At 43.9% G+C, this 23415-nt stretch overlaps 2 protein-coding genes across 6 annotated transcripts in view; one reads left to right on the forward strand and one right to left on the reverse strand.

Annotated features, from left to right (window-relative positions):
* PALB2 (partner and localizer of BRCA2) overlaps positions 1-4395 on the reverse strand; it is a 37447-nt gene extending 33052 nt beyond the window's left edge. For all 4 annotated transcript variants that reach the window (XR_004258200.1, XM_032242957.1, XM_032242958.1 and 1 more), the window contains exons 1-3: positions 4153-4395; positions 1407-1466; positions 1186-1288 (exon numbers count right to left, since the gene is read on the reverse strand). Coding sequence is in view for 3 of the 4 variants with exons in the window: in XM_032242957.1 (XP_032098848.1) it covers positions 1186-1288; positions 1407-1466; positions 4153-4200 (211 nt within the window). In the remaining variant the exon portion in view is untranslated. The remainder of the gene's footprint in view (positions 1-1185; positions 1289-1406; positions 1467-4152) is intronic.
* An 18-nt stretch (positions 4396-4413) lies between these two features.
* Positions 4414-21970, forward strand: DCTN5 (dynactin subunit 5). 2 transcript variants are annotated; one of them, XM_032242959.1, is made up of 6 exons: positions 4414-4633; positions 6311-6379; positions 12564-12682; positions 14747-14858; positions 17816-17918; positions 19178-21970. In XM_032242959.1, exons 1-6 carry the CDS (start codon positions 4586-4588, stop codon positions 19273-19275), a joined length of 549 nt encoding a protein of 182 aa, XP_032098850.1. In that variant the 5' UTR covers positions 4414-4585; the 3' UTR covers positions 19276-21970. The 2 variants fall into 2 exon arrangements, with proteins under 2 accessions (XP_032098850.1, XP_032098851.1); XM_032242960.1 differs by lacking the exon at positions 19178-21970 and adding an exon at positions 18711-18858.
* Positions 21971-23415: the final 1445 nt, after the last annotated feature.

Genomic DNA, 23415 nt, shown 5'->3' on the forward strand with positions numbered 1-23415 from the left:
ATCTATGAAATTTTAAGTACATGTAAAACAAATAGTATTGTGCTAAAAATGTGTTTTAAATAGAGTATTATCACACAACCCTTTCTCTTAATTTTTAAATCTCAACTAATTTTTTATTTCATGTATTTTTTTTTTTTTTTTTTGAGGTTGTGTTTTGCTCTTGTTGCCCAGGCTGGAGTGCAATGGGAGTGATCTCAACTCACTGCAACCTCTGCCTCCTGGGTTCAGGCGATTCTCCTGCCTTGGCCTCCCAATTAGCTGGGATTACATGGATGCGCCACCATGCCTGGCTAATTTTGTATTTTTAGCAGAGACGGAGTTTCTCCATGTTGTTCATACTGGTCTCGGACTCCTGACCTCAGGTGATACACCCGCCTCAGCCTCCCAAAGTGTTGGGATTACAGGTGTGAGCCACCGCGCCTGGCCTATCTCAGGTATTTCTTTTATTTTCCCCTTGACTCAAGTAATTTTCATAACCTTCCCTTTTTATTAACCCTCAATTTTATTATTACAAATTACTTGAATTTTAACATCAGAATTGACCATTGGTTTTAGAGTATTTTTACTCAGATTTTTTTCTCTGTTCATATATACATAAATTTTAAAAAGCTTTCTAAAATTTAAACAATAAATATAATTTCTGAAAGTTGAGAAGGGAAAAAAAGTGAAGAGAGGAAAAAGAGCAACTAATAAACAGTATAACTGAAAGCAGAGTCTATAGAGTAGATTTTATGGCATATTAATTTTATGTTAATTAGAGTATACTGCAGCTGGGAGCAGTGGCTCATACCTGTATCCTAGCGCTTTGGGAGGCCCAGGCGGACAGATCACTTGAGGCCAGGAGTTTGAGACCAGCCAAGCCAAGATGGCGAAACCCTGTCTCTACTAAAAATATAAAAATTAGCCAGGTGTGGTAGTGTGTGTGCCTGTAATCCTAGCTACTTGGGAGGCTGAGGCATGAGAATCACTTGAGCCTAAAAGGTGGAGATTATAGTGAGCCCAGACTGTGTCATTGCACTCCATCCTGGGTGACAGAATGAGACTCTGTCTCAAAAAATAAAAATAAAAATAAAACTGAAGTGTCTATTGCTAGTCATTATCTTCACGGTGGGAAAAAGAACAACAGCCAAAATACACCTGGGAAATGAATAATAAAGCAGGCATAAGTGAATGGTCTAGATTTACCTGAGTGGTTTAGCTGTGGTGAGAATTCCTGCTGGGACAAGCGATCTTGTTCTTCTACTGTTTTCTTACTAGAATGCCTTATTTTTTCAGCTCTTTGAGCACGCTAGAGGAAACAAAAACAGCCCAAGAAATACATTTTCTTTAAAGCTTTATTAGAGTCAGGAACCGTTTTCAAATTGTTTGTACTACAACACCTTAATTTGAGAATACGATTCACTTACCTGAAGGCGGGCTAGTGTCTTGCTGTATTCCCTTTTCAAGAATGCTAATTTCTCCTTTAACTGGAAGAAGAAAAACACCAACAATACTGGGCAAGTGGAAAGGCGGAGTCAGAGGGAAGGGATGCAGTGCTTGGCAGAGTCCCTTAGCAAGAGGCAGCGAGTAGCACTGGTCCCTAACAATCTACTTTCAGTTCTCAAAAAGCACCAAGCTCTTGACCATTTCATAATCTTTGCATAACCTGTTCCTGTCACTTGGAACATTTCAAGCCTTAGCTTAGATTTTTATTTCCCTGGAATAGACTACTGGGTCCTTCTCCAAATCTAGGTTAGACACTCTACCAGTCCTCTTACTTCCTTTATCACAATATTATCACATTTTGTTATCTGTTTACATCTCTGTTTCTCCCCATTGCCCAGATCCATGAAGGTGGCAGGGACTGTCACCCTCAGTCATTTAACAAATGAATCTTTTGTCAATTAATGGTCCAAGTATCTCTGGTACCTGGGACAACAACCGATACCCGCTATGTGGCAATTATTGCTACAGATGCTATTCCAATGCAATTCACATACAGTGAGAAATACATATAATAAGAAAACAGAGAAAATGATTTTACAAGGTAATAAATAACTAGATAGATAAACAGAGTGATGTGAGAGAGTTACTAGCCTACTGATAGGGACTACTTTAGTTAGAGTGGTCAGGGAGGCATTTTTGAGGACCATCATTTGAGCCTAAGATTGAAGGAGGAAGGAGCTAGTTTTGGGAAGATCAGAGGGAATGGTACTCCAGGCAGAGGGCACCACAAATATAAAGTATCTGCAGTGGAATGGGCTATGTGTGTTTGAGGAACACGCAGAAGGCCAGTGAAGCTGGAGCTATCACTGCTGAATCCCCAGCCAGGCACACAGTAGGCATTTAACAAAGATTTATTAAATAAATAAATGAATTGGGCTGAATCAAATTACTGTTCTCTGAAAGTCTAGATTCCCTTGTCTCTCTGGCTTCTTTGGTTCAAAGGATTCTCTCAGCAGCAAATCCAGCCCAGGTTTTTCTGCTTTTTAGGAACTTTTTAGCTATACTAATCTTTCAACTAACAAAACATCAAGATTTCCATCCTCCATATACACCTTAAAAAAAAAGAACTACTCAGCTGGGTGCGATGGCTCACACCTGTAATCTCAGCATTTTGGGAGGCCAAGGCGGGCAGATCATCTAAGGTCAAGAGTCTGAAACCAGCCTGGCCAACTTGGTGAAACCCCGTCTCTGCTAAAAATACAAAAATTAGCCGGGAGCGATGGTGAGCGCCTGTAATCCCAGCTACCCCGGAGGCTGAGGCAGAATCGCTTGAACCCGGGAGGGGGAGGTTCCAGTGAGCCAAGATCACGCTATTGCACTCTAGCCTGGGCGACAGAGTGAGACTTGTCCTAAAAAACAAAAGCAAAAATCAACTATGTGCAAAACATGGTACTAGACAAGCTGCCAATTGTGGATTTTTCTTTTCTTTTTTTTTTTTTTTTTTTTGAGTCTCACTCTGTCGCCCAGCCTGGAGTGCAGTGGTGCGATCTCGGCGTCGACTTCAAGCGATTCCTGTGCATCAGCCTCTGAGGCCTGTGCCTCTGGGACTATAGGCGGGCATCACCACACCCGGCTAATTTTTGTATTTTTAGTAGAGACGGGGTTTCACTACGTTGCCTAGGCTGTTCTCAAACTCTGAGCTCAAGCGATCTAGCCATCTCAGCCTCCTAAAGTGCTGGGATTACAGGCGTGAGCCACGAGACTGGCCTCCCACCAATCTTATCAATGTCTGGGGATAATCCTGTTTACCTATAAATGCTCTTTCTCACCCCCAAAGAAGGTAAGCGATAAGAATATCAGCAAAAACTGGAAACATCCTAAACGTCTATCAGTAAAGTACAGTCTAAAGAAGCAAGGGCACTTCCAAGGTCAGGCACGGTGGCGAGCGCCTATAATCCCAGCTACTCGGGAGGCTGAGGCAGGACAGTCGCTTGAACCCGGGAGGCGGGGGTTGCAGTGAGCCTCCATGGCGCCACTGCACTTCAGCATGGGTGGCGGAGTGGGATTCTTGTCTCAAAAAACAAGAAGAAAAGAAAGGAAAAGAAAAGGAAAAAGAACTTACTTTCATTTTTAAGTTCCAGACAGTATTTTTGTTACAAAAATTTGTTACAAAATACTGACTAGAACTTTAAAATGAAAGTAAGTTAGATCAACATGTCCTGACAGGAACGCCAAGCAGGGGTATGAAAAATGGAGCCTGCAGAACCGTTCAGATCAGACCATTTATGAACTTTCCCTTCTCCAAAAAATCCGCATAGGATTCCTTTTAGGTGGTTAGGGATACGTCCCTCCTCCACCACACACACGAACACACCAAAGGACCTGGAAGTACCAGACTTAAAACCTGTACTTGAGGAGGTGGGGCGGGAGAAGTGAAGATTGAGAGTGCGGGAGGGGGAGGAGCAAGGGCGTCGATACAGCTTTATCTGCAAAGTGTTACACACTGCATTAACGCATTGCTACTGTAACGAGATTTGTTCTTTAAACACCACCACGTCGGCACCACGCTATTTCTACATTTTCATTTTCTGTGCCCCCTCAGCCCTGAGAGGAGGAGAGGTCAGACGATCCTGCTGCCCTCGGATCGCCGATGACATAAAGCCAGGCCTGAAACCCTGAGAAAGAGGGTCAGAGTCCTGCGTCCGCCCTTCCCGCACCCCCTGGCACCTTTTCCTTCTCCTCACAGCTGAGGGGCTTCCCGGGAGGCTCTTCCATTGGGCAGGCGACAGAACGAAAAGAGCGGCCGTCGCCAACCCCAGGCCTGCCGACACCGGGACCCAGTTGTTTCTGGGCCGCGGAGGCGCCTCGAGGAGGATTGGGGAGCCCCAAATCGCCCCCTCAGTGCACGATCAGCTGACCCACGCGGGTCTGGCGCGCCCTAAACTCCGGCCAATTAAATCCACCGTTCTGTCTGCGCACGCGCAGCCGGTGACAGCCGAGCACTGGAGCTAGGCCGCCGAAAGGAGAGCCGCGCTGTCGATGAGACTCGGCGGTCCACCTAGAGCGGAAGTGGAGGAGCGGCCGGAAGTAGCCGGAATCTCAGAAAGACTGACCGACTGACTCTGACAGGAGCTGGGTCTGAGGGAAGGAGGCGGCGGCCATGGAGTTGGGCGAGCTGCTTTACAACAAGTCCGAGTACATCGAGACGGTGCGCGTGTCCAGATAGCTACCCTCCCTTTTCCAAGCCTGCGTCCCTTTGAGGCCTGGGTCGGCGGCCCCAACCTGACCCTACCCCACCACCCTGGTCCCTTTGGCCGATAGTCCCGGAGTATCTGGCGACGCTCCCTGTACGGTCTGGCTTTGCTCTTTACCCCGGGCATGGCTAGTTTAGGCTTTTTGTATTTATTCTTGCTTTTCTCATAGGGATAAAGTGCTTTTAGGAGGGTAGGACAAGTCCCATCCTGTTAATATGAATTACAGCTCGGGCTTCTGGCCCTTTTACACTGCCTTTTGTAATCTGTTAACTTGTGCTAAAAACGATTAGGCTCTTTTTGAGGGGGGCGGGGGACGGAGTCTTGCTCTGTCGCCCAGGCTGGAGTGCAGTGACGCGATCTCGGCTCACTGCAACCTCCACCTCCCGGGTTCAAGTGATTCTCCTGCTTCAGCCTCCCGAGTAACTGGGATTACAGGTGCCTGCCACAACGCCCGGGTAATTTATATAGTTTTAGTAGAGACGGGGTTTCACCATGTTGGCCATGCTGGTCCCGAACCCCTGACCTCAGGTGATCCACCCGCCTGGGCTTCCCAAAGTGCTGGGATTACAGGCGTGAGCCACCGCGCCCTGCCGATTTGGTTCTTTATGATCAGCGCATGATGTTTGTAAAATCCTGGAAGCAGGGCAGGTAGTCAATTAACATTACTATTTTTTGTTTTTTCTGTTTTTATTTTTCCGAGAGAGAGTCTCACTTTTTTGCCTGGCAGTAGCGCTATCTCGGCTCACTGAAACCTCCCGTTTCCCAGGTTCAAGCGATTCTCCTGCCTCAGCCTCCTGAGTAGCTGAGATATCAGCCTGACATCATGCCCAGCTAATTTTTTGTATTTTTTAGTAGACAGGTTTCACTATGTTGCCCAGGCTGGTCTTGAACTCCTGACCTCGTGATTTGTCTGCCTCCGCCTGCCAAAGCGCTGGAATTATGGGCGTGAGCCACCATGCCTGACCAGCATTACTATTGTTATTTTGGCTTTCTTTGCATTCTCACAACTCTGATATTCATAAAGTCATTATACTCGTTTTAGGGCTATAAAGCTTAAGAAGTGAGACTTGAATCCACGTCTGTCTAATGCCACTAAGCTATACACATTGAAATTTCTGGGTTCATTCCTTGAGTCCCTAGTTTCCTTTTTTTTTTTTTTTTTTTTTTTTTTTTTTTGAGACAGGGTCTCAACTCTATTGCCCAGGCTGGAGTGCAGTGGCACAATCACGGCTCATTGTAGCCTTGACCTCCCAGGCTCAAGAGATCCTCCAGCCTCAGCCTTCTGAGGAACTGGGACTATACACACTGCCACCATGAGCAGCTAAATAAAAAAATTTTTTTTTGCAGAGAAGGGGTCTCACTATGTTGCCCAGGCTGGTCTTGAACTCCTGGCCTCAAGGGATCCTCCTGCCTCAGGTTCTCAAAGTGCTGAGATTACAGGTATGAGCCACCACGCTCAGCCATAGTTTCCTCATCCATCGTTGCGTTTTTGATATCCTGGACTCACTCTGTCATGGACAGCACCCCACTTTTAAGTTTTTTCCTCTCAAACATGAGCTTTCTTGACAGAAACCTTTAGTCCAGAAACCCAGTAAGTTTGCTCACCCCGGTTTTCTATTGTTTTCTTTTAGGCATCTGGGAACAAAGTCAGTCGCCAGTCGGTGTTGTGTGGAAGCCAGAACATCGTTCTCAATGGCAAGGTAAGGGACAAAGCCTGCTCCAGGCTACAAACCCCTTAGTTTGCTTTCTGCTAATTATCACATTAGCAGGGCAGATAAAATGTTGCCATATCTCCCATTTATTGTTGTGCATTTTCAATTCTCTTGTTTTCAAATTTTTTATTCTCTCAGTTGAATCTCCTTTCTTTTCTTTTTCTTTTTTTTTTTTTTTTTTGAGACTCTGTCACCCAGGCTGGTGTGTAGTGGCCCCATCTCAGGTCACTGCAACCAACATCCGCCTTCTAATTTTAACCAGTTCTCCTGCCTCAGCCTCCCGAATAGCTGTGATACAGGCACCTGCCACCAAGCCCGGCTAATATTTTGAACTTTTAGTAGAGACAGGGTTTCACCATGTTGGACAGGCTGGTCTCGAACATCTGCCCTCAAGTAATCCACCCACCTTAGCCTCCCAAAGTGCTGGGATACAGACATGAACCACTGCGCCCGGCCTAAGTAAGATCTCTTGGATGCAAAAAGGTTCAATAAGAGGCAGCAGAAAACCTTTCTCCCTTTATGCCAGGAACAAAATACAATGGTACCTAGAACCAACATTATTGTACGATATTACAGTGTGCATTAAACTACTGGACACAGTGTAATCGATAATGAAATATTTGAAGATAGAAACTAAAATAATACTCATAAACTTACCTGTTTAGTAATAATAATTCACTATGAAGTGAATCTCTTAAAACGAATGTGAGAATTGGAAAAGATATTAAAGTATGAGACAAATATGCAAAGTGGAATCTGAAAGGTTGAGAATCTTGTAATCAAAATAAATTTAAATAGCAAAGAGAAGAGTATAAACTGGGAAGAAAATATCACAAGGTATATTTGAGCTTGGCAAACAGTGAAGTTCACAGTTGTTTTCCTGATATCTGGAACACTCAATTTTGAAAATAATTTTTCTTTAAATGTTACATGTCTAACTTCTAGAAGGAAAGTAGTCTCATTATAACCAAGAGATCACAAATATTTTCAGTAGAAGCACAATTAGTCTTCATTAAGCCTGTCATACCAAGGAATTAAGTGAAAAAGAAATATAATTCAGTAATTGCTGCCCAGAGATACTGTTTCTCTTCTTTTTTTTTGAGACAGAGTTTCACTCTGTCACCCAAGCTGGAGCGCAGTGGCGCAATCTCAGCTCACTGTAACCTCTGCTTCCCAGGTTCAGGTGATTCTGTCTCAGCCTCCCAAGTAGCTGGGACTATATGTGTGTGCCACCACACCTGGCTAATTTTTGTATTTTTAGTAGAGATGAGGTTTCACCATGTTGGCCAGGCTGGTCTCAACTCCGAACCTCAAGCGACCCATCTGCTTCTGCCTCCCAAAGTGCTGGTATTACAGGTGTGAGCCACCTTGCGCAGCCCCAGATTTTTTTTTTCCCACAGTGAACTATATATAACAAAAGTTGCCATTTTAGCAATTTTTAAAAAATTTTTATTCTTTGAGACAGTCACCCAGGCTGGAGTGCAGTGGCGCAATCTCAGCTTACTGTAACCTCTACCTCCCAGGTTCAAGTGATTCTCTTGCCTCAGCCTCCTGAGTAGCTGGGATTACAGGCGGGCACCACCACACTAGAGACAGGGTTGGCCAGGCTAGTCTTGAACTCCTGACCTCTGGTGATCTGCCTGTCTTGCCCTCCCAAAGTAGTGGGATTACAGGCATGAACCACCGCTCTTGGCTTACTATAATAAGTTTTTAATTATGAGTCCTCCATGTTTGTTCTTTTGTAAGATTGTTTTGCCTATTGAGGGCTCTTTGCTTGTTTTTTTTTTTTGGATATGGAGTGTTGTTCTGTTGCCCAGGCTGGAGTACAGTTGCACAATCTTGGCTCACTGCAGCCTCCGCCTTCCAGATTCAAGTGATTGTCCTGCCTCAGCCTCCCCAGTACCTGGGATTACAGGTATGCCCCACCACGCCTGGCTAATTCTTCTGTTTTTAGTGGCAACGGGGTTTCACCATGTTGGCCAGGCTGGTCTTGAACTCCTGACCTCAAGTGATCTGCCCGCCTCGGCCTCCCAAAGTGCTGGGATTATAAGCATGAGCCACCACACCTGGCTGCCCTTTGCTTTTTAAAGATGTTTACTTTGGCAGTATTTTGTGTATACAAAAGAATATATGTGACACATGTTATAAAGCATAAAATTAAATCAACACCAGTGAACCCAATACTCAGCTGAAGAATTGGAATGTAATTGGTATACAGTAAGTCCCATTTTTATATTCCTCCCCTATTCCTGTTTTTGCCTCCCTCCAAGAGGAAACCACTGTCCTGATTTTGTGTCTTATAAATTCTTTGTTATTTAAACAAATTTTCCACATATCCCTAAATAATATATATTGTTTAACTTTACTTGGTTTTCTATGGCTTATTTTTATTTAAAAAAATCTTTATTTTATTTATTTGTTTAATTTTTTTGAGACAGGGTCTCACTTTGTTGCCCAGGCTAGAGCGCAGTGGCACAATCACAGATCACTGCAGCCTTGACCTTCCAGGCCAGGCCAGGCTCGGCTCAGGCGAACCTCCCACCTCAGCTTCCTGAGTGGCTTGGACTATGGGCATGCATCACCATTTTTTTTTTTTTTTTTTTTGAGACCGAGTCTCACAAATTTTTTTAAAAAATTTTTATTCTTTGAGACAGTCACCCAGGCTGGAGTGCAGTGGCATGATCTCGGTTCACTGCAACCTCGGTGTCCTTGGTTCAAGTGATGCTCATGCTTCAATCTCCCGAATAGATGGGATTACAGGTGCACACCACCATGTCTGGCTAATTTTTGTATTTTTAGTAGAAATGGGGTTTAACCATCTTGGCCAGGCTGGTCTTGAATTCCTGACCTCAAGTGTTCCACCTGCCTCAGCTTCCCAAAGCACTGAGATTACAGGTGTGAGCCACCACACCTGCCCCTATTTATAGTTTTTTTTAGAAACCTTCATACTGTTCTCCAAGTGGCTATACTAGTCTACATTCCCACTGTTAAAACCGGGCGAGTCAGAAGGAAAGCACCACGCTCTGAGTTCCAAATTAGGAGAACTTTATTAGCTGACCACTGAGAGACGGCTAATGCTCAAAATTCTCCCGGCCTCAAGGAAGGGGCTGGATTCCTTTTTATACCGTACTTAAGGCAGGGGAGGGGAGAGCCTAGCTGAAGCAGAATTTACAGAAGCACAACAAGCAAGTTAGATAAGGAGGCTGGTAACTAGGAGGCAGGAGGTTTCCATGATTGTTGATTACCAAGGAGGGTATACACACGTGGTTCCCATGATTGCCGGTTACCGAGGTACGTATTCAGTACTTGCCATACAATCAATCAAGGGGTTATTCATAATAGCAAGTGGGCTTGCCAAGCAGGACATGATTACAGATTATATGCTTCTATAGTTCTAAGTACCGCATGACCCAGCACGGTAGCATGACCCAGGTATGCACTTAAGGGAGAAATGGCGGGAGTGGTTACGTGGAGGTTAAGATGGAGTCTCTCTGGCTTTCAGCAAGATGGAGCCTGTCAGGCTAACACAGGGTAGGTTAGCACACCACCAACAGTGGATGAGAGTTTCCTTTTCTCTGAATCCTCACTAGTATTTGTTATTTTTTGTCTTTATGATAAGCATCCTAACTGCGGTGAGATGATACTTCATTGTGGTCTTAATTTGCCTTTCTCTGATAATTAGTGATTTTGTTGTTGTTGTTTTGAGACAGACTCCCCATTCTGTTGCCCAAGCTGGAGTGTGGTGGTGTGATGTCGGCTCACTGGAACCTCTGCCTCCTGGGTTCAAGCAATTCTCCTGTCTCAGCCTCCTGAATTGCTGGGACTACATGCATGTGCCACCAAGCCCAGATGATATTTTGTATTTTTAGTAGAGACGAGGAGTCACTATATTGGTCAGGCTGGTCTTGAAACTCCTGACCTCAAGTGATCCACCTGCCTTGGCATCCCAAAGTACTGGGATTATAGGCGTGAGCCACCATGCCTGGCTGATTGGTGATGTTTAGTAAACATTTTTTAATATATTTGTTGGCCATTAGTATGTCTTTTGAGAAATGTCTATTCAAATCATTTGTCCATTTTTAAAAATCAGATTATTTGGGTTTTTTGCAGTTGAGATGTTTCAGTTCCTGTTTTAATATATTCTGGATGTTAATCTTGTGTTTGAAGCATAATTCGAAGATTTATTCTGCCATGTTTTCATTCTGTTGATTGTTTCTTATGCTGTGCAGGATCATTTTATTTGCTTTTGTCGTCTCTGATTTTGAAGTCTTACTCATCTTTTCCAAGACCAGTGTCTTTAAGCTTTTCCTGTTTCCTTCTAGTAGTTTTATAGTCCCAGGCCTTCCATTTAGGTCTTTAATTCATTTTGAGTTATAGGCCAGGTGCAGTGGCTTATGACTGTAATCCCAGCACTTTGGGAGGCCGAGGTGGGCAGATCACTTGAGATCAGGAGTTCAAGACCAGCCTGGCCAATATGATGAAACCCCGTCTCTACTAAAAATACAAAAATGAGCTGGGTATGGTGGTGGATGCCTGTAATTCCAGCTACTCGGGAGGCAGCGGCAGGATAATTGCTTGAACCTGGGAGGTAGGGTTGCAGTGAACCAAGATCACCCCACTGCAGTCCAGCCTGGGTGACAGAGCAAGACTCCATCTCCAAAAAAAAAAGGCCCATTATCTATTTTTACCTTGATCCATGGTAGTCATCTAAAGGGTCAGTTTTTCTCAAGTCTGTCACCTGTATCCTTCATGCAGAGATGCCAGGCTGCTTCCAGAGTAGTAATATGGAAATTTGTGTATGTTAATCCTGTTTACAGTATTGGGGCCAGGTGCCGTGTCTTATGCCTGCAATCCCAGCACTTTGGGAGGCTGAAGTTGGAGGATTGCATGAGCCTATCAGTTCAAGACCAGTATGGGCAACATAGGGAGGCTCCATCTCTACAAAACATTTTTTTAAAAATTGGTGGGGTGTAGTGGCACACACCTGTAGTCCTAGCTGCTGAGAAGGCTGAGGCGGGAAGATCCCTTGAGCCCAGGAGCTCAAGATTGCAGTGAGCTATGATTGTGCCGCTGCTTGCAGCTTGGGCAACAGAGTGAGACCCTATGTCTTAAAAAATTTTTTTTTGTTTTGTTTTGAGACAAAGTCTCACTCTTGTCACCAAGGCTGGAGTGCAATGGCACAATCTCGGCCAACTGCAACCTCCGCTTCCCAGGTTCAAGTGATTCTTCTGCCTCAGCCTCCTGATTAGCTGGGATTACAGGCGCCTGCTACCATGCCTGGCTGATTTTTGTATTTTTTAGTAGAGACAGGGTTTCACCATGTTGGCCAGGCTGGTCTTGAACTCCTGACCTTAGGTGATCTGCCCACCTCAGTCTCCTAAAGTGCTGGGATTACAGGCATGAGCCACCGCACCCAGCCAGAAAATTTTTTTTAATGAAATATTTTATTGACTGCTTATATCCTCTAGGAAAAACGTCTAAGCTTCTATGCTTAGCATACATAATTCCTCATAATCTACTAGCATGTCCGTTGTTTACTTTTTCCAGCTATAACTCCAGCATATGCACTTTTTAACCTCATTCATTTATTCAGCAGGCATTTTAAGGGTGCCTACACAAGTATAAGGCATTAATTCTCCCAGACATGCGGGTTGTGTTACTCAGTCTCTCTGGGCAACTTCTGGGGAAGCCACATCTTACACCCTGCAGTATAGCACTTAATCTGAATTCAGAGGTTGGGAGATGAACCCTAACTCCAGTGGGTCTACCTCTGGGAACATGGAGTTGGAGGTGGTATTCTAACTGCTGTCTACAAAGGTATAGCAGCCAAAACTCTTGGTAAGCAAGCAGCCAAGCCTTCAGGGCATGAGGACCTGAGTAAATCTAAAGAGACACATAAGCCATATCTGCTATAGGTGTTCTCAATAAGTGCTCATTCAATGAGTCCTGTTCATAGGGAATTAAGGGGAAAGCTTGTGATGTACTAGGAGCATCGCTAACTGCATCACTGTCATGAGGGCAGTTTTTTTCTTTACCTTACAAGTTATTCCTTTTGGCGCAGCATTTGAAATGTTCTGTCAAAGTTCTGTCAGAATCAGTATCTTGTTATCTGTTCTTTTTTGTTACGTCTTAGGCTGTGTTGCTAATTTTTAAAAATTGCATTGTCTTACAGACCATTGTGATGAATGACTGTATTATCCGAGGGGATCTGGCAAACGTAAGAGTTGGGCGCCATTGTGTTGTGAAAAGTCGTAGTGTCATAAGGCCACCATTCAAGAAATTCAGCAAAGGGTATGTAATTTAATTACTTTGTTTGGGTCTTGGGCAAGAAGCTGCCACGGGTGGTGTGGTCCATGTGTTGAGTTGTGTTATAATGAGTAGGCCTGTCCTGTTGTTTGAAGCACTGAGTAAGAGTTTACCATAATGAATGCAACTCTGCTGGTGATTGTCTCAGTCTGGTTGATGATTGGTTGCCACAAACAGAATCTGCTTATCCCCTGGCAAAAGCAAAGGGTTTCTGATCAAACAGATTGGCATATATAATAGGATCTAAGAGTAGGAAAAGGAGGAAGCCAGGCCTCACAAAGGACCGGAACCTGGAATTGGACAGCTAGCCGGAATCAAGACTGTTTTGTCTACGTACACCTCTCTGTATCTGAGATTGCATTTTTTCTCCTATACTGCCCTTCTTTCTGCATTTCTACTTCCTTTTCTCTCTCACAGATACCTGCCCCGTTTGTTCATGGAGCCTACCTTGCTGACTCAGCCTGAATTTATATCGTTTCTCCATTTAGGCCTCCAGCAGACATTGACCAGAGTTCTTATGTCTTATTTCTAAACTTCTAAGAGAAAGAATCTGATTGGCTCACCTTAAGCATCCCTGATTTGAATGGCTTTGACCCAGAGGGCTAAGTCAAGTCAGGTCCACTGATCCTTTAAGTGGGAATAATGACTGTCCAAGAAAGGCCGTGGATAGAGCAGGCAAACGGACCACCGTAGCTGATATGGTGCTAAAGTATTCTTTTTGCCTCTTTGCCGCTATCCTCCTTGGCTAATTGCCCTCCTGGCACCCATCTGTATTTCAACCAATAAGTCAGCAAGCATTTATTGAGTACCTTCCTCATGCCCACAACTGGGTCGTAAGCTGAGAATGTATAAAAATAGATAAAGTTCCTGCCTCAAGGTTCCCAAAGTCTAGTGGTAGAAACAATTAACATATTCAGATAGTGACATGTGACAGCTACTATATGATGTGATATACTTGTCACAGGGGTATCAAACTTGGAATTTTTAATTTAAAATTAAAATTAAAGAACTGTCAGTACTGCTACAGACGGTGATGAGATCAAAGAATGCATTACCACACAAGAGGAACAGACCAAAAATACTAATGGACCAAAATACAAATGGGCCAAAAATACTAATTAAGGAAAATTTAAATAAATTACAGATTCATAGAGGACAGGTATTATCTCTGAAAAAATATTCCAGACCGAATAGAACAGAATTGAAAGGAGCTAATGAACATCTTGCTCTTTATATTCATTCCAGTCCAAATATTTTACATCCCAAGATATAGCAACTACATATGAATGTGATCACAGAACCACTGTCAGTGACATTTGAAGAACCCTAGAGAATGGGATGGGAGTGATGTCAGATATCTGGGGAAAGCCTGCCTATTCCTACTCAAAGTCAATTAGGTTTTGCCTAAAGCCGTGGACTAGGAAAGGTCTCCTTGTTATATATGCTCATAACTTGATATTATGTTTCTGTAGCCCTTATCATAGTTGTCACTACTCATTATTTAATCTCATTTCTTTTCTTGATTGTAAGCTGCCCACGGACAGGGTTGTGTCTCTTTTGTCACTCTTACATTCCTGATTTCTAGGATTGAGTCTGGCACATAGTAGGCACTCAGTAAAATCTGTGAATGAATAAATTTTTAGAATGCTGAATGTGAAAGTTATAACTCATGAACCTAAAGTCAATCCCCTGGAACATTATAGGGAAGCTTACTAAAAATGTGATCTGTGACCATTTTCAAAGGAAGTGGGAATGAACAAACATTCATTGATTTTTATTTGGTACCTGTTCTTTTAGCTTTGAAGATCTTGCTCCTCCTGCCTTGCTTTTTCCTTGCATATTTCTTTGGTGTAATATTTCAATTTTGAGCTAGTAATCACATTCATTTTCTTCATCATGGTAGAATTTTTCTAGCCTGAGGTTTCTTTCCTTGCTGGGAACAGTCTTATTAACATGATAAATTTCAGATTATGATCTGTAGTTCTATAAACCTTGACCCAAAGTATATCACCTTGACCTTTCTTTGTTCATCTTCTTTTCCTCCTCTAGTGTTGCATTCTTTCCTTTACACATTGGGGACCATGTCTTTATTGAGGAAGATTGTGTGGTCAATGCAGCTCAGATTGGTTCCTACGTTCATGTTGGCAAGAACTGTGTGATTGTGAGTATGATGACTTGCTGTTGAAGCAGGCTCACCTTCCCTCCAGCTCCCATCCCTTATATCAGTGGGACTCTTACCAAGCAGGGTAGCAGTAGTTTCCAGTCTTCCCAAAGTTGGGTTTCTCTTGACAGATTTGGAATTTTTTTTGACCATGCGCAGTGGCTCTTGCCTATAATCCCAGCTCTTTGGAAGGTCAAGGCCAGCGGATCACTTGAGGTCAGGAGTTTGAGGCCAGCCTGGCCAACATGGCAAAACCCTGTCACAACAAAAATACAAAACTTAGCTGGGCATGGTGGCAGATTCCTGTAGTCCCATCTACTCAGGAGGGTGAGGCAGGAGAATGTTTTCAACCCAGGAGGCGGAGGTTGCAATGAGCCAAGATTGCATCACTGCCCTCCAGCCTGGGCGACAAAATGAGACACTGTCTCAAAAAAAAAAAAAAAAAAAAAAAAAAAAGGATTTGACATATTTTCTAGACAGTAATATTGGCAAGCCTTTGGCAAGCCTCTACTCTATGATGTTAAACTCTTTCTTTTGATGATTTCATTTAATCCTCGCAACCATTCAGGGATATGAGGTGTTATCCCTGTTTGCAGATACAAAGATTGAGGAGCTTAAATATTAATGGATTTGGGGCCAGGTGTGATGGTTGTTGCCTGTAATCCCAGCACTTTGGGAGGCCAATGCAGGAAGTCCGTTGAGCCCAGGAATTTAAGACCAGCCTGGGCAACAAAGCAAGACCGTGTCTCTTGAAAAAACAAAAGTTAAGGGATTTTATACGGCTAGAAAGTGATAGACTGGGATTTAAACCCATCTGCAAGTAATTCAGGGTGCAAGTGGGCCCCTTGCTCAGCAGAATCTTTAGGACCCTGATCCATTGGAGCCTAGGAATTGGCTGATTTAACCCAACTGAGGAGGTGGAGGTTGCATTGAGCAGAGATCATCCCACTGCACTCCAGCCTGGGCAACAGAGTGAGACTTCGTCTCAAAAAAAAAAAGTGGTTTCAGCTTTTATCTCCTCAGCTATTACCAGTACATTTCATGCCTAAGAAATACCTACATTTAAAATGTTTAATTTGATTGATCAGTCTATCCAGACAGCTCCTGAAACCCAGCTAAGCATCATTTCTCTAAGTGGGCAAAATGGCCAACCAGTGGACAGAGCAGGTGCCTCCAGGCTGCATGGTGGCTGGTGTACACAGTGAAAATATTCTGTCAACTGGTCTTCTTTTCCAGGGCCCTTTGTCTGTGGATCCTTCCCTGGGACTATATCATGCCTTATGCAACATGTTGGGTGCTGTTTTACTCAGTGCCTCATGAGCTTAGTCTGAGTTAGTGTTTACTAGTAGGGGCTTAGGCATGACAGGAATTCTTTGGGATTATGTTAATTTGAGGTCACCAGGGCAGATAGTTAGTTGCTATATTTTTTAAATTGCCACTAGCAGGTAACCCATGGAAGAGAATTTTCCAAAGAGGAATGAAGAATGCATAATCCAAATAGTTGTAATATGCTTTTGAGCCAAAGATGTTGCCAACTATTACCAGGGCTGTTTTCCACCCAGCTGGAGAGAGATCAGCCACTTGGGAAATTCAGAGCTTGGAGGAACATGCTTTCATAAGAAGTTTATTTAGCAATCTACCTTTTCCTGGAAAAACATATGATTTAAGTGTTTAATAGTAGGGAAAAATTTAAACACAACCAAATCAAAGTGTCTTTCATGTTCTTTGCTAAAATCTGAGGTCTGGGCAGGTTAACATTGTCCTGGTATTTGTAAAGATTTCCACATTCTCAGTATAGGTATATTTTTTGATTGTCTAAGCAGGGTACCAGTAAACTAACAGGCCCTGACATAAATGCAATAAAAAATGACCAAAACTTTCATTTCGTCAGCAAGGAGTCTGAGGTACAGCTGTAAACTCTACACAGAAGCCCCACTTTTCCCTTAACCCATGAAAGATGAGTCTCTCAGACCTTACTTCTTGCTCTCTAAATGCTGTGGATCATGGCAGAATTGAAAAGTGGTGATAGTGGTTAAAGTCAAGATTGAGGTTCAAACATTCACATGACTATCACTCATCTGTGGGGGAACAATTGAACTAATAGTTTCATATCCAAATGAATTTGTCAGGATTTTTCCAGTTTGAATTGACAAAGGAGCAAACCAACCAACCAACCTTAAGCTGGTGGGTGCAGACTGGAATGGGTGGTGAATATAAACCAAGAGTACAGGAGTAGATCCTAATGTCATTGCCAAATGGCTCCGGGGTTCAGTCCATGTTGTGAGAATTAGTCTCCATCTCTGTGCTGCTTTCCTCTGGGAGGTTTACTCTCAGGCAGGTTCTTCCTTCATGGAAATAGATTGCTTATTCCAGCCTTCCAGCCTATGCTCTGGAAACCCCAGTGGGAAGTGCTGCTTTCCTCAGCAGTCCCAGCAGAAGCCCTGAGGTTGACGTCCATCAGACTAACTGGGATAATATGCTGATTGCCTACACCTGTCATTGTGTCCAGGATTGGGGTTTGGTGTGTGGGCTGGCAGGTAAGGCACATGGATGAGATGGGGATTGGAGGGTTACCAAGGAAAATACAGGTTCTGTTACCAGAAGAAGGGGAAATGGATGCTGGACAAGCAGAAGCATAGATGTCCACTAAAACACAGAGAAAATTAAAGAGAACTCATGGAAGTCTGAAATTCAGTCTGTAATGCCTGAGACATTGTCCTGTCTCTAGCATCCTGCCACCTTCCGCAAATGTACACAAACACAAACTCTCACAACCTTGCTGTCTCCTTCTTGTCAGGTACCACCTGAAGCAGGAAATTGCAACTCTTGTCACTATACTTGGCTATTACATGATATAATGAATGGGGAAAATAGAAAGGAGACTTTTACACAGAAGGCGAGACAACTTTTACTCGCATTTGCTGATCTATTTCCTATTAACAAGCTTTTAATTTCAGGGACGCCGATGTGTGTTGAAAGACTGCTGCAAAATTCTTGACAACACAGTATTACCTCCAGAAACTGTGGTCCCACCCTTCACTGTCTTCTCAGGCTGCCCAGGTAACCTTGGGTGTTCATTAATTTTAACTTCCTAAAACTCAGTTGTATTTTCCATCATAAAAGGAGTGCATACAGTTCTTACCTCTGGCAATATGTTGATAGAGTTCACTTAGAAATTCACCTGTACAAAGTACCTAGGAATGTAACCTAACATATAATGCAAGCATCTGTTTAAATGCATAATTGGGTTCACCAGTAAATAAGGAAATTATGAAGGGCCAAACACAAAGAGGAAACTAAATCCAAGCTTTAAGATTGCATGGCTTAATGCTGTCGGTTTAAGGAGTGATAGTCATGTTGGGATGGAAATAAAGCCTTGGATTCACACATGGCAGAGAGATCCTCAAATACTCTTAAAGGATTCCCTCTCAAGGAAAAGTTGATGTGGAACCAATCTGCCACCAACACAGGGAATGCACAAGAATGCATTTCTTGTCTGGCCTGGGCTTTGGATGGAAAAAGTCTGTCTAGAGAAGTTTAACTATGGGGTTACCCTCACATTGGTCATGGGTTTAATTTATGCATCTCACATGGCTCGGTGATACCTTGGGGATACCTGAGAGGGACAAATATTAATACATTATCTCTGGACCTTGACTAATAGAATGCTCACAGGTAAAGCCAGTCAGGAGCTTGGAGTTCCAAATTATAAAACATGTTAGGAAACGAAAGTGAAACATGCTTGTTTTAGAAAACTTGGAAAACACTGAAAAGCAGAAGGAAGAAGAAAACTTCATATTCCCTTATCCTTACCCCAAGACAGTGTCATCTTCTCCATATTGTTTTACACAGCTGAAATCATGTAGCACATACAGAGGCACGTCATAAATTCGCAGATGGAAAATGATACGAACAGAGAGATTTGACCGTATATGATACCTACCACTGGGTGGTTAAATTGTTTTTCCAGTTAAGAAATAAATCTCATCTCCCAAATCATTGAATCTGAGTTTTCTAAGATGAACAAAATCATCATTTAGATTATTTGGGGAGACATTTGGACATTCTGCCATGTCATGCATCTCTGCTTTTGCAGAGGAGGAAGGAGAGACTTTTGTGTAGTAATTTCTCCATATTGGGGTCCTGCTGTGAAAAAATTTAGCTGTTCTTAGCAAGTACTGGACCAGAACAGCCCCAGCAATTGTTTAAGCAATTGTCAGACGTGCATCTGAACAAGGTGAGAAAGATATTGCCAGAGAAGTATCTTAATCTCTTGTAACTTCTTCGAGCTCCTTAGAGCTGGATATTTTTTTCCCTAGGACTCTTCTCAGGGGAGCTCCCGGAGTGCACTCAGGAGCTGATGATTGACGTCACCAAGAGCTACTACCAGAAGTTTTTGCCCCTGACACAAGTCTAGCATCTCTGCCTCATATCTTGAATTTGCTTGAGCTCTAAAATGAATTTGGAGACAAAGTGAGCCAGTCAACACCTACAAAGAGCTCTTATGTCTTCAACATCTACCCTTCCTTCTTTTAAAACATTTCTTGAGAATTTCTCAATCCTCAAGGCTCTATGCTCTTTAGAATTTACTAATAGACCATCTGGAGGAGTTATCTTCAAATGCTATGCTTACACCTTATCTATGAACAGTCACTTTGTACCATTATCTGTGGAACACAGAATCATCTGTTCCCAACACTCCAGCCCGTTGGTCCTGTGAATGGCTGGATCCCGCCTGAAACGGACCTGCAGAGTAGCAGCACCCTTTCGGTTTGGAGGCTATGTAGCTGATGTGCTGCTCACAGGCATATGCTGCCCATGCTGAGCGCCTCTCACACAGGTAATGCCCAGCTTTTCTTCTGCTAACACAATTGGCCAGTTGTTGCAATTGCTCATAATCCTGGGAAAAGGTGTTTGTGACTTTTCAGAGCCTAGATTCCTGTTGGCTATTAAAACTTGAAGGGAGGGGTGACTAGTGTTTCTCTCTCTTCCCAAAATGACCTTAGCTGTCCTAGGGTAGTTAGTAAAAGACTTTTTAGCATTTTGACCTAGGACCTTTGGCTTTCACTAAACGTGGGGACCTCAGCATCCCAGACTGTACTTTTGCCAAGGGTTAGATATAAGTCTCTCATGTGGATGCATTAGTCAGGTGGTTACTTCTTGCCTCAAGGTTCTTATTTCACTGAAGATACTGCATTTGCGAACTCTTGCTCCCTGGCCTAGAACCATTCAGCCTACCCTGTATTTGTCAAAACTCCATAATTTACACCAAAATGTCTGTACTTAGAGGCCATTCACGTAATACATGAAGGGCTCTTAAAATCAGTTTGTGGGCACAGAGCCGCAGGAGTAAATGAAGTTGCTAGGGTTGTTCTTACCATCTCCTTCTGGCCAGTAGCACACCCTTCCTGGTACTGGTCTGACCTCGTAGCTTAGAAGGAAGATTTAGAGGTAAGGGGCTGAGAAGGTTGGCTTTGGTTAATACTCTGATCTGTAAGTGAGTAGGGCAGAACAGTTCAGCCTTCTAGGTTAGAATTTAGCAGGAGCTATCCTGACTTAATAGCCAGTTGTGGGGTTTGTGAAACAAAACAGCTGTATATAATAATTTCCACTAGTTCCATCTAGAACTCCTTTCTAGTTTGTCATTTTTTTTATAACTTCCTTTGTCATTTTTTTAATAAATACATAACTCAGAGAAGATGGAAGTTTATTTCTCTCTCCCCTAACAGTGCAGAGATAGTCAGCTGGTCCAGGCCAGGCAAGTGGCTGGTTCATGATATCATCAGGCACCCAGGTTCCTACTGTCTTGCCATGTGTCCACAGTTAGCAACAAGGTAGGCTCTACATTTAGTTTCTACTTGGGCAGCCAAAACTGTGGAAGGAGATTGTGCTAGTAAGGGAGTGGGGGAAGAATGGCCATTGGGAGACAATAAGCAGACACAGCCAGGCCTCTGTTGGCTTCCTTTCCTCCTGCTGCACGTGAGCCTTCTCTGTGTATTTGGGGCCATGACCACTGACAGGTCCAGACCTGCATCCTTCCATCTTGGGGGCCCTGAATGAAAGGCTTCTTCCCTTCCAGTTCTAATTTGTTTGTTAGTTCTCAGTGGTTTGTTAGTCCTATGTCCTCTTGGATCAGTCTCTGTGGCCATGCGTGTTTGGCCACATGATTAATCCAGTCTGAGTCATGACCTTTTCTCCATCCAAAATAAGGTGCTGGGAAGACAAAAACAATAGCTACTACAAACAACAGGAGTTTATAATTATGTGCTGATGTATTCAAAGATGTGTTGACAGTTGTGAGTCTGTATCCTAGGAAAGGCCAGCTGGAGTCTGTCTCCATGGTGGTTCTCACCCCAGGGACCTAGGCACAGTCTGTCACCACGCAATTACTTTTGTAACCCTAGAGAAGAAAATCTTGTCCTCAGAATACTTGCAGAAGAGCAACCAGAGGGGAAGGACCTTGATTGGGAGTCTTTCCAGTTTACTTGGGGCAGAGGGAATTTAATGGCTCATGTAGCTGAAAAGGCTGGGCTAGATTGGGCTTCAGGCTGCATCCCAGGACTCCAAACAGGGATCTGTCTCTTCGGCTCTCAGCTCTGCTTTCATTTGAGTTGGCTTTATTCTCGGGCTTCACGGTGTGGCCCCACAGCACCAGTTATTGATAAAAAGAGCTCCCCTTTGCTGACAGAACTGCTGGATTTGGTTCTCATTGGCCCAGACGAGGAAGGTATCCAGCCTAAAGTCATCATTGTGGCCAGGAAGATGGAATATGCTGAGTGGACAGGCCTGGCGTGTACCCACAGAGACAAAGAGTTGCTGCTGGTGGTTGTGGTGGCGATATTACCTGAAGAAGGGATGAATGGGTGCTGGGCAGGAAGAAGCATCAGCTGTCTAGTTCAGGCCTCTCCTCTTTTCCTAGTATCTTTACTTTCCTCCCTCTCCCTGCTGTCCCTTACCCTCTGGCTAGTCTCATTACTCCTGGTCTTGGGAGGTACCTTCTGAGGATACTCTGTGGGGTTACTTGAGCCTGGATTACAGGCAGAGGGAGGATGTTGCCTAGCCAAAGTGGGTGTTCAATAAAGAACCATTTGGAGATGGTCTTCTGTCTGGAACTGCTTCCTTTTTATTTTTTTCTCCCGATGAGCTGACTGGGCCATGGAACTGCTTCCTTATGGTCCCCCATAGCACCTTACAGAGGGGCCCTTGTCAATAGAGTTTTAGTTACCCACCTATGTTCTTGTCTGAGCCCTCACTAGCTGTGAGCTCCTGAGGAGTCAGGCCTGAGTCTGTGGGTCATCCAACACATCCTTAATAGAGTGACGGGATGTGACCACCCCCACCTCCCACCCTCACACACCCCACCAGCATGCCTCAGACCCTACTCCAGCGTCAGATAAGTCTCACGTTACAGGATCCCTGGTGCAGAGAACAAAGATAAATGATCGTCTTGTGAGCCTCCCATTGACTGATTCTGTTTTACATGGCTGCACAGAGCCCTTATGGTTGTTTGGGGTTGGTGGTGTCTTCTGTATTAGTCACTTCTGAATGAATCGGTTCCCTCAGGATCTGAGGCCACAGTTCCTTTCTTAGTTACTGACCCATCTGAATGCTGGCAGACTTGAAATTAATCAGACAGACATTGTTCCTAGTTAACATGTCCTTGGAAGCTTCTCAGCTATGAAGAAGAGGTCTTGGTGGCAGGGAGTCCTTTCACCGTTTCCTGTTCTGTCCAGTGAGAGCCCAGAGGGTGCTTCCCAGCCACGTTCTGGCTGGCCTCAGCTATTCTGAAAAAAATTGGCATCTGACAACCTGGATGGTTACTGTAGGTAGTCAAATTCAGCTGGCTGCTCTCCTGGGGGTTAGCTTCTGTGGAGCTGCAGGGTCCCTGAAATGATACTGGCAGTGTTGGGACAGCGTATCCAAAGGCCTGGTGTTTTCAGAACTGGTCTCAGTAAACTGTCGTGCCAGCTGCTATAGTTCCCATAAGTACATGATAACTGAAACACTTCTAGAGGCCCCCAGCAATGGGGTTGTGTTTTTTGTAGAATATGTATTTGCTGCCATTTAGGGGTAAGAAGGTGGGCCCCCCACCGTATGCTGCACAGAGAAAAGAGCACCATCACTCACTCATTTAACAGATGCTTTCTGAGCCACCACTGAGCACCAAGCACTTCCTAGGTCCTGGGGATTCAGTGGACACTAAGATAGGAGCCAGTTCTTGCCCATAGGTATCTCACAGCTTAGTGAGGGAGAAAGCCAAGGAATCAAACAAAATACAGAGAGTTCTTTGAAGAGGGTTTGAGGGGCCCATTTTGAGAGCCATCAGTGATGAGGAGTGAGTGCTAGAGTTAGGGTGATCAAATCCCAGCCTGCTATTGCCTAGCCTTGTGACTTTGAGCAAGTTATCTTCATGGAACCTCAGGTTTCTCATACATAAAACGGGGAGGTTGGATAGGGTTATTATGAGGATTGAAATGCATTAATATATATAAAGCATAAGTACTGGCTCAAGGTCAGCACTCAATAAATGGTAGTTATACCTACTTTTATTAGGAAG

This window comes from Sapajus apella, unplaced genomic scaffold (assembly GCF_009761245.1).
Source record: "Sapajus apella isolate SASKATOON/1434 unplaced genomic scaffold, GSC_monkey_1.0 scaffold51, whole genome shotgun sequence".
Lineage (NCBI taxonomy): Eukaryota > Metazoa > Chordata > Mammalia > Primates > Cebidae > Sapajus > Sapajus apella.

Coding starts and splice junctions, on each gene's coding strand:
- DCTN5 (XM_032242959.1), top strand. CDS start 4,586: ATGGAGTTGGGCGAGCTGCTTTACAACAAGTCCGAGTACATCGAGACG. Junction 4,634..6,310: donor AGTCCGAGTACATCGAGACG/GTGCGCGTGTCC, acceptor GTTTTCTTTTAG/GCATCTGGGAACAAAGTCAG. Junction 12,683..14,746: donor TTCAAGAAATTCAGCAAAGG/GTATGTAATTTA, acceptor TTCCTCCTCTAG/TGTTGCATTCTTTCCTTTAC.